The sequence below is a fragment of the Durio zibethinus genome, chromosome 23 (genome assembly GCF_047325235.1).
Source record: "Durio zibethinus cultivar Kanyao isolate XHJ-2024 chromosome 23, ASM4732523v1, whole genome shotgun sequence".
In the NCBI taxonomy this organism is placed as follows: Eukaryota; Viridiplantae; Streptophyta; class Magnoliopsida; order Malvales; family Malvaceae; genus Durio; species Durio zibethinus.
The window spans coordinates 4,994,608-5,004,701 of NC_143184.1; the positions used below are offsets into that span (position 1 = coordinate 4,994,608).

General features: G+C 40.3%; 2 protein-coding genes across 4 annotated transcripts; one reads left to right on the forward strand and one right to left on the reverse strand.

The window, feature by feature from the left end:
* Positions 1-715: 715 nt before the first annotated feature.
* LOC111314229 (protein TIME FOR COFFEE-like) lies at positions 716-6,306 on the forward strand. 2 transcript variants are annotated; one of them, XM_022915377.2, is made up of 13 exons: positions 716-1,184; positions 1,286-1,594; positions 1,701-1,858; positions 1,972-2,254; positions 2,332-2,453; positions 2,544-2,674; positions 2,763-2,823; positions 2,934-3,005; positions 3,103-3,328; positions 3,456-3,522; positions 3,634-3,700; positions 3,827-4,216; positions 4,365-6,306. In XM_022915377.2, exons 1-13 carry the CDS (start codon positions 1,091-1,093, stop codon positions 6,081-6,083), a joined length of 3,699 nt encoding a protein of 1,232 aa, XP_022771112.2. In that variant the 5' UTR covers positions 716-1,090; the 3' UTR covers positions 6,084-6,306. The 2 variants fall into 2 exon arrangements, with proteins under 2 accessions (XP_022771112.2, XP_022771111.2); XM_022915376.2 differs by having other exon boundaries at positions 2,332-2,674.
* A 1,038-nt stretch (positions 6,307-7,344) lies between these two features.
* Positions 7,345-9,658, reverse strand: LOC111314230 (fatty-acid-binding protein 1). 2 transcript variants are annotated; one of them, XM_022915378.2, is made up of 4 exons: positions 9,253-9,657; positions 8,548-8,797; positions 8,071-8,162; positions 7,345-7,675 (listed from the first exon to the last, which is right to left on the reverse strand). In XM_022915378.2, the coding sequence occupies exons 1-4, from the start codon at positions 9,632-9,634 to the stop codon at positions 7,536-7,538; spliced, it is 864 nt and encodes a 287-aa protein (XP_022771113.1). In that variant the 5' UTR covers positions 9,635-9,657; the 3' UTR covers positions 7,345-7,535. The 2 variants fall into 2 exon arrangements, with proteins under 2 accessions (XP_022771113.1, XP_089608372.1); XM_089752246.1 differs by lacking the exon at positions 7,345-7,675 and adding an exon at positions 7,790-7,994 and having other exon boundaries at positions 9,253-9,658.
* Between the last annotated feature and the right edge of the window lie 436 nt (positions 9,659-10,094).

The window sequence follows — 10,094 nt, forward strand, 5'->3', positions numbered from 1 at the left end:
AAAGCATCATAGACCGTCCGATTTCCGGGGGTTGTTGAATGCTGGATTCCAGGTCAGAATCGCTTTTTTATGATGTGTTGGTCAAACCCTAGTTAAAGCCACGTCGGATTCCAATCCAACGGATAATCTTCTCTTACTGGCATCAAAGAATAAATCTTGATCGTTAGTTTCAATGTGGGTCCCTGATAAAAGAATTTGACCGAGAGGTCATTTCTGACCCCACCAAGACCCACGTGACTGATCTGCGCCTTTTGTGCACTGTACATTCCAGTTCCATTTTAATCTAAAATACGGGCAATCTCCCGCACTGGCTTACCTGTGGACTAGGAAAAGCAAGATATTTCATTTGGGTGGAGCAGGCGAATGAGCAATTGACAAGTGTATTTACTGGAGTGGGTCCACCGGATGAAAATGTAAAGAAACTTCCTCTTTGGGGGCATGATGTTAGCATTGTTTTCACACGCGCCCGACAAAATCGTGGGATAGGATTGGGGATTGAGATTGCAGAAAGACAGGTGAGCCCCGAAGATAAAAGAAGATATATAGAGAACCTGACACGTGGCCACTTAGTGGGCATTGGCTATATTCCATCGGAAAGTGACGTTTCTGCCATGTTGGCATCTGGAAATCATGACCGTCCGATTCGTAAACGAGTGAAAGGTCGAGATCAACCCATCCGCGTGTAAAAGAACTCTGGGCCGTCTAGGTTAGCTCTGGAGTGGGGTTCCCGTGATTGAATGAGCAACACTAGATGTTACGAAATAAATAAAAAAAAAAAAAGGGTAGACATGGAGATTTTGAGCATTAAAAGAGCACAAAACAAAAAAGCCGGGTGAAAAAGCAGAGAAGCAAACGGAGAAAAGAAAAAAAAAAAATAGAGGGAATAGAGAACACGGTGAACTTCCCGAGCAGAAAATTTTCTTTCTTTTTTTTTTCTCTTTTACTTCACTGTGGCGATCCTTTCGCTATAAAGAAGTTCAAATCTGAAGTTTCAACATTCTTTTCGCCGGAAATTATGTTGAATTCCCTGCCGGCAGCCTATTATCGTCGGAATATTTCATATTTTTGAAATTTAATCTAAAAGTATATTATGGAGAGAAACAGAGAAGTAAGAAGATCGCAGGCTCCGTCAAATGGATTACCTAGACGTCGTCAAAGAAGCAATAATCTCCGAGATTCACCTGGTTTGAAACTTTTCCATTTAATTCTATACAAGGTATTTTATTAATTTATTTTGAGTTTATTTTCTTAATCATTTTGCCTTTTATTTTTCTTGGGTTTGCAGTAGATGGAGTGATGGAGATGCAAGAGACGACGAGGCTAAGAGAAAGAGCCAGCAAGAGAGAAAGAGACCGAGATTTGTTGAATCAGAGCAAGCGTAGCAGAGCAGATAAGGTGGTTTTACCAGAAAGCAATAACGGAGAAGAGGGAGAAGAAAGTACAGAGGAGAGTTCAGGTGAAGAAGACGACTACGAAACCGAGCAGCTTAGTAACCGTAAAATCTCACCTTCAGCTAGAGTCTCCAGACAAATACTCCCTTCGAAGGCCACTGATGAAATGATTAGTTTTCCAGTTCCGAGAAAAGCTCGCTCAGGTATCAAAATTGTTTTTTATTTTTTAATTTTCTATTTTCATATACAATATATAGAGATGTTTTCTTTTTAGTGATTTATTGACTTTTGTGGGTTCTTTTTTCTCAGCTTCGGTAAAAAGGTCACATGAGAATTGGGTGGCTGGAAATGGTGGTTTTGTGGAGGATCAAAGCCACTGCCGAGCTTCGATTTCGCCGGCGCATCGGAGCGTAGAGTCTGACCGAGTTTCACCGTCTTCTTCTAATGGTTCAGTTAGAAAGAAGATGGTCAGCTTCTGATTTATTTTTTTGGGCTTTTCGATGTTTTGTAGTGTGCTTTTATGTTTGACGAATTTGAGAGGATTGATGAGTTTTGGGGTTTATTTTTTTGGATGTTGCAGAAGACAAATGGACCTAAGACTCGGCTTCCAAAGGCGACCAAGTCTTCGAGCTCAGTCCAGGAGGATATCGAGATTGAAATCGCAGAGGTTTTGTATGGATTGTTGAAGCAATCACAAATCTCAAAGAAGGAAGATAGCGCTGGAAATCCTTCTCCAAAGCTTGAATCTGAAGATGCAAATAGTTTCTCTACCGATATCAAGCCCTCGGCTTCACCTCAGATTGCGTGCTCTGCGCAGAGTCAATCCCAGACAACGGTTGTGCCGGATCCATTGGTTGGCGTTGGTGGGTATTTTCAGCTTTCAATCATTTTGCTAATAAGGTATTTTTTTATAAAATTTTTTTATTATTGGCATTTGCAGCGCCAGTGAAGAAGAAAGTTGAAGCTGAGGATTCTCCAACGCCAGTGAAACTTGATAATGAGCAAGGGGCAAAAATGGAAATTTGTTCACCAAAACAGAGTCAAATATCAGGACTTAATGCGGTAATTTCTGAGTCTAATCCTGATAAGAGTTCTGCTAAAATTGCATCAGTGTTAATGGAGTCGCGGGAGAACTTGGTGATGATTAAGCAGGGAGATTCGAAACCATCCGTTGAAGAACCAAATTCCGTAGATGGAGCCGTGAACAGGGAAAAGTCAGTTTCGACTGAAAAGAAATCCGCTAAATTGGATGTTGATTTTCAGGATTCCACAGTGACCAAAGCGTGAGCCTCAAAGAGTCTTTCATCTTTCTCTTTTTAATGAATGCTTTCAAGATATCTGAATTTTTTTTGTTCGCGTGGGATATCACAGAATATCGACCATGACGAAAGTGGAGAACCAACGTGAAGATAAGTTCAAGATCGATTTGATGGTGAGGATCTCCTTCTGTCGAAAATTCCGATTAGATTTCTTCCGTTGGTATTTTGCTGTCCAAATTACTGAAGGAAAAGAGTAATGAGTAATGCCCCCCCTTTCCAACAGGCTCCTCCTCCTACCGTATCATCTCCGGAATGGGATAGCCCTGTGGATATCGCAACGGATCATAAATACAAGGTTCTGGATGCAGAGTCGCTGAGTGCCTTTCAACATTAATGATTTCTCCTGTTTTTGTTAGTGGACTTAAATTTTTTATTTTTCATTTTTGATGCAGAAGATAGAGACTTTGGCCAAGAATGAAGGAAAGGTCGTGAAGAAAGAATTGAGAGCAGAAGATATTAAAGACAAGAAGATGGATACAATTAGGGAGAAGCGAGAATCATTAAACCTTGATTTGGAGAAGCCACATCAAGATAGTGATAGTGATTGTTGTAAATTTGAACAACATGGTCAAAAACAACAGTTATCTAAAGATGGCATTTCTAAAGTAGAGATAACCGGTAATTGTTAATATGTTTTAGCGTTGACTCACCGTGCTGCGCAATGAGTTTTATTTGTTTACCTTTAAGTTTCTGTTTGCTTGAATTATGATATGATGAGTTTACTGATTGATCGTCTCTTATTCAGCTCAATCTAGTTCGGTGCCAGTATCAATCACCCTTGCTGACTGGCCAAATTGTGTGCCGCCTCTGGGGTAAGCTATCAAGACCTTCATTTTGGTTCTGCATTTTGTTCTTGTTAAAAATCCTTGCGGTTGATATTATTATTTTGTTTCTAAGAAGTAGAAACTTTATTTTTATGGCAGGTATATGCCTCCCTTCCAGACAATTGCACCCATGGATGGAAGTACACGATCATCCACTGCATTGCAGGCATGAATACTGATTTCCTTACTAGGCCAAAGATTTCAATATCTCTGTCATCTTGATGGTTTAGTTTAATTGTACCATATTTTCTTTGTTTTGAATTAACTATGAGTTTCTCTCGGGAATGTGCAGCCTCCTCAATTCCTTCTTTCTCAACCTCGGCCTAATAGATGTGCCATGCATCATTTCATCGCTCGGAACATACACTTATACCAGCAGTTCACAAAAATGAACCATTTTTGGCCAGCAGCGCCCGGGTCTGGTTCTCTATGTGGAGCCAAGCCCAACAATCTCAATGTGGCACCATTTGCAGAAAATTTGATTCTTGGAAATCCAATGCAAGAAAGCTTCCCAAATGTGAATCTAAACCCTACGGAGGAGAAAGGTAAGGTTGCAGTGAGCTTTCCTGGTCGTACCAGGAAAGATAAAGGCTCTGACTGCTCCAATTTGATAGACACAGCCCAGAGGAAGCAGGCTGTGGTTCAGCAGGCTTCCCAAACAGCATCTGCTGGTAACTTGATGGTATGTTAATGCTTTTTAAGCCAATGTAGAATTCTTGCTAATTCTTTTATTCGGGTTTTGTTTGTACTTTTTGTAGTTGCATCATTTTATGTTAATTTGTTTGATTAGTTTTCATTTTTCTAAGTCTTGGTCTTATGTGTGGTTGCAGCATGGCCCTGCTTTCATATTCCCTTTGAGCCATCACCGAACAGCGGCAAATCAATCTGGGCCTTCTAAATCTGCTACCTCAACTAACAAAGCATCGATGACTAGTAATTCTTCAAAACCTGGAATTTCGACTAGCTCTGCAGCAATACCAGGAGTAGCAGCAGCTGTGAGCTTTAATTACCCAAATTTGAGTGCTAATGAAGCTCCATACTTGACGATACTACCAAACAACGGTTACCCTTTTGCTATATCTGCTCCTGTTGCAAACCATTCAGCAATTAGAGGAGGAACCCCCACTCAAGCGTTGCCTTTCTTTAATGGGTCTTTCTATTCTTCTCAGATGTTCCATCCTCAACTTCAACAGCAGCAAGCTTACTCTCAGCCTCTGGTTCAACCAGCTTATCAGAATGCAGTCACATCAAGTGGCTCATCATCATCCCACAAGCAACCAGAAAGTCAGCCGCCACGGGCTGGACAAGTTAGTAGCAATAACCTTTTGAGCTCAACAAGCATGCATTCACAGCAATTGCAGAAGTATAATATGCTCCCACCCAATCAATCTCGCAAAATGGAATCTGAGATGAATGGGGAAAATACAACCGCAAACACCCATAAAAGTGTTTATGCCCAGAACCAAGCACTTCCTCAACAGCCACTCAACTTTGCTTTGGTTCCCTCTGCAACCGCGGGTGGTGGTAGTGTAAAAGGAAATCACAGCGAGAAGCAGCCTTCGCAACTGAAAAATTTGAAGGGTGGAGTTGATCTCGTCCCTCCACAAGCATTTGGCATGTCATTTGCCTCTTTCACGGGAAACAACATAGCTTCAAACCTTAACTTCTCATCTATGGCACAAAACCCCACAATCTTTCATACCCTACCTGTACCACTAGCCGCACAACAAAAGAATCACCAAGTATCTGAAGGGAAGAATGGAGCTGGTTATTCCAATCTGGATGATGGAAAAAAGGTAAGTTCGGGGAAGGCACATACAACAAATGGGCAGACTTATGTTTTTGACAATTCAGCTAGATCTTTGAACTTTGTATCATCTCATGTCATTGGAAATTGGCCTCCTCGTTCAATCACCTCCACTACAGTAACCATAAATCCTCCCGTTGTTGCTAATTCATCAAATTCCCAACAACAGCTGCTTCAACTTCAGAAGCAGCACATGGTGCAACAACATCAGCAGCAACCTGCTACAGCTTCTCGAAGCAAAACTCAGACAACCAACACCATGCCTTCATCTTCTAATACTACCAACTTTTCTAGCAATGCTGCTATATTCCCACAAACATTGGCCCAAAGTAGCACCGCTGCCCAATCAACCCCGTGGAAAAACTCAGCTAGAACCCCACCTTCCCCAGCTACCAATTTCTCTGCCGTTAAAAATTTTCCTCAGCAACCAACAAGGCCTCCACAAGGCCAAACCCAGATATCGTTTGGGGTAAATACCAAGTCCGGCTTATCGCCACAGGGACAAGAAATGCCTGCGAGCGGCCTGTCCGCGTCCCCTATGATTGTTGGGTCTCCATGCAGTGGCAACTTGAGAACGAGTTCAGCAAGGGGCAAAGTTGGCTCATCAGTGCCTACACTGCAGTCACAACAGAGCGAGACTAATTCAGCTGGTAATGGTCAGGAGTCCTCTCCAGTGTGTGGAAGGAACGTGCCTCCAATCTTGAGCACATGCCCCAGCCACCTTTCCGAACTCAAGTATTGAAATTTAGCTGCAATTAGTATATTGCAACAGCAGACGCCTTCTTCTCAGAGTCTGCATTCGTGAAATTTGAAAGGGAAAGGCGCGCGACACGTTAGAAAGATTTGAGGGACCAATCTTTTCATGTTAAGTGACAGGCACGCAGGTTATTGTTATGCATGAGGAGCCGTGGATTTTGATTATATCTGGCAGATTCAATAAGAAAGGATGTTAAGAATTGAATGTGAAATGAAGTTGGTTGGAGCGGGAGATAAGATTCAGTGCAAGACAGAAATGTTCCGACAAGGAACTCTGCACTGATGTAAAGATCAAAGGCCACCAAGCATCACAATCGGAGAGGCTTGTGTGAGTTGGCGGGGACTGGGCTCATTGATTAAGATTCAAGAGGACAGGATTATGTTTAAAGGAGGTTGGGCTTTGTTAAGCCTTACGCTTTTGAAGTTGAACCAAAGTGGGGACCTACCAATGTGAATTACGGGGCTTTAGGTTTTTTTTTTTTTAAATATTATTATTAGTTTATAATTATTCATTTATAATAAAAAATTATTAAAATTTTATTACTTATAAACTTGGATTTCATGTAGATGATAGATGATGTGATTCAATCATGTTCAATGAGATCAAATTAATTTGATTGGCCTAAGGTGAGGCAGACGTGCAATAGGATAATCATTTTGCTAAGAAAACAATGTACCTAGTTGGATTCGTGGAAGCCCATTTGGCTATTTGCCCTGTTTCCATTTTCCTTCGTTTTGTAGTTGATTGGAGGTGCGGGACCGCAAGAGATATTTAAAGTTAGAAAAGAGAAGCAAAGAAATCTCTCAAGGTAGAAAGTAGAAGCTGTGGAGCTGGAAGCAACTGATGTTATTGGCCTTTTTGTATTCTTTTTTGTTCCTGTACCTCTGCTTTATGCACTAGCGTACGTTTCACACGATGACTAGAGAGTTTTAAAGATTTCAAACAATTTAAAAACCGAGTTATTTTAGCCTTTGACCCAACACAATCAAGGTTTCACCCCAGCCTCCTTCCTTAAACAATAGAAGTTGCAGATCATCTATTGACTATTGTTGCGGCTGCCAGAATTCCACGTTTCACTTCATATCATCTTATTCTTATCGCCTTTGTCTTTTTATGAGGATAGAAAAAGGCGGCGGAAGGGGATGAGGGTCCCCCAACCCACCCTTTTTCTTTTTTTTCAGTGGAGGCCTGGAGGAGGGCATCTAATAATCCACACCATCTAGCACCGTTTTGGGACTGTCGGATATAACACTACCAAATGTTTCAATCTCTTAAGAATAAGTTTAACCTGGAAGAATCTCTTCATGTCTTAAAAGGCATAAAAAAAAAAAAAAACCCAGTTCGATGACACACTCTGTGAAACGTGAAAGGTGAAAGGTGAAAGGAAATGAAACAAGGAACAAAGATGCTTTTGAGTTTCTTTTGATGGTTCCTCATCTACTTCAGAAGGAATGATGCCGCATTGACCTCAACATCTTCCTTGGTTCGTCTATCAAATGGATCTTCACCGATGTACAAGTCCAAAATTGATCTACAAAGGAGTTTGCTCTGTATACTTCCTACCTCTTTACCATCAACTACATGATTTCGAAAAGAAAATAATTCGAAATTACATTTCATGCAGGGAAAAATAATATGAAAATTGAGTCAAGCATAAAACAATAGCTTTTAGTCATGCCGTAAAAGTAACCTTTGGAGAACAAAAAAAATAAACAAATATTTATTCAGAAGCAATAACAGCCTCTTAACCAGTTATGTATGAACCAAAGGTCTCAAATTTTACCACACGCTCCTCAGTTGAAATATATGCATCAAGATACATTAACATAGCAGTTGTGCAAGAGAAAACAGAGGGAGTAATGGACACTGGTTGCACTGACAGATGAATAATCGCCACTGAATAAAAGCAAATGAAATTCAAAGATGGCCTCTTAATTATAATTTAAAGATTAATTAGACAAGAATAACTTACTTATTGTCTTAAGTATATGGCCTCGTTCCTTCGAGAGATCTATCACAGATCCCCTTGGTACTTTATATTCATCTTTGAATTGACAAGTGAACCTGCAATCAAATTAGACATGACATTAAACTATCAATAAGAAATTCTCAAACAGGAAATAAGAGTAGGAAAGTTTAGGGCTATAGAAGTTTAAAAACAGATAGAAAGGGAAAAATTGACGAAAACATATGTTAGTGCAATGCTGGGAAAATTAGTCAGAGACTCATGGTGGTTAACTTCAGCAAGTTAACAACTTATTGCGTAGCATATTGTGAATCATATTCTTAACAGAAAGTTCCACAACAGCCAAAAGCAACACCAGAAAAATGACAATTAAATTGTAACTTTCAAAGGTTAGAAGCTGTTAATTAAAAATATGAATTTCGGCTTATGAACTGGAATTTACCAACTACTAGGTAGAAGTTGATAGTAAAAAGCAAAGTTCACCTTTGAAGTAGTTCTTTATTATCTGATCCACCAAACTTTTGGAGCCTGCTTCCAACTGACTCTTCATAAGTACTACGTATAGCTCGGATGCTCAATTTTCTGTAGACAATCTGGAGTCTAACAGTCATGCATATATCAGCTTCCATAAGATCATTATTAAAATCTTTATTGTCTTTAAGTTCAGAAGCAGATAAATTCCCATATTTCTCACTCAAAAACTTCTTAACATCATCCCCATTGGCATAAACACCTGCAACAAGTTACCGGCATATAGAAATTGCAATCAACTTTTTTTCCCTTAAAAGTAATTGATTTGGTAGCTCAATCAACATTCAACCGTCCCTTACCATAAATGCACCGCAAGCATTGTAACCAACCGTTAATAACACATTGCAGCCAATGACTCGATTTTCGCCAATTGGCATCACTTATGCAATGCTATTACCAAAACTACCATATAAATTCTAGAAATTCTTGCATGCAAAAGCCTGGAATTTAAAAGCAAAATGAAAGCTGAAACCTTTAATTTTATCCGTAATTCCAGAATTTATAAACGTAAACAACGCTTAAATAAAAAGGAAAGAAAGAACATGTTTCTAGTCCAAAGTGTCTAAGTGGCTCCAATATACATTACCAGAATGAAGAATCACATAAAAACAAAAAAGAAGCAGAAATTTTCAGAGAATGCAAAAGAAATAACGTTACCAAATGCATAGACATCGATGTTCTTCAATCCCAAGATGCTCTTTTTCCTCAACCCAACCCCGAGAAGTCGAAGGGAATTTCCCAGAACCGGAGGAAAAGAAACTCCACTCTTTGGTTCGACGACGGGAGCTGAGCCATCAGCAAGAGAGAGCGAGCCCCAGAGAGGAGAAGAGTGATTTGGGAAGAGAAAATTCGCTGCGTTTTGGAGAAACGGGTGCTTCGGGTTCTGTGACACAACTGCCACGCCCGCAACAGCTGCAACTCCGACAGCTGCGGCGGCGGCGGCAAATGTGGCCGAGAAACGACGCGGGGTGGTGTTCCGAGGTGTTCCAGGCAGGTTCGTGGGCTGAGAAAACAAGAAGGGAAACCGCAGTGACCTCATTACTTTAAAAACTTTTTTATTTGTGTTAATAATCGAAAATAGGTTATTTAAAGGTAGAAGGTCTGACGTGATGTGCACCTGGACCTGGTCACCCAAAGGCTACTTGGATATTTTCCATTAAGCCCAAAGTGATGACTTTTTAATTGTTTGGTTCTCACTTCGTTCGTGTAAGTCTTGGGCTTTTGCTGAAGGGATTCAGCCCCTTGGCGATAGAGAGTCTTGGGCTCAGCCTTCAACAACAAACTTTCCTATGCTTTTTGGGTCCAATCTTACGATAATCCAAGCTACGTTTTTAAACAAGTCAATCGTGTATAATATGCTTCCGATAAATTGAAGCTGATGCCAAACTTAAAGCATCATGTCAATAACTCATCTAATTTGTAGCAACGTAGTTTAAAATAATTCAAACAAACCAATGAATTATAATTGCAATAATTATTAAACTATTTGTTCCTCGACA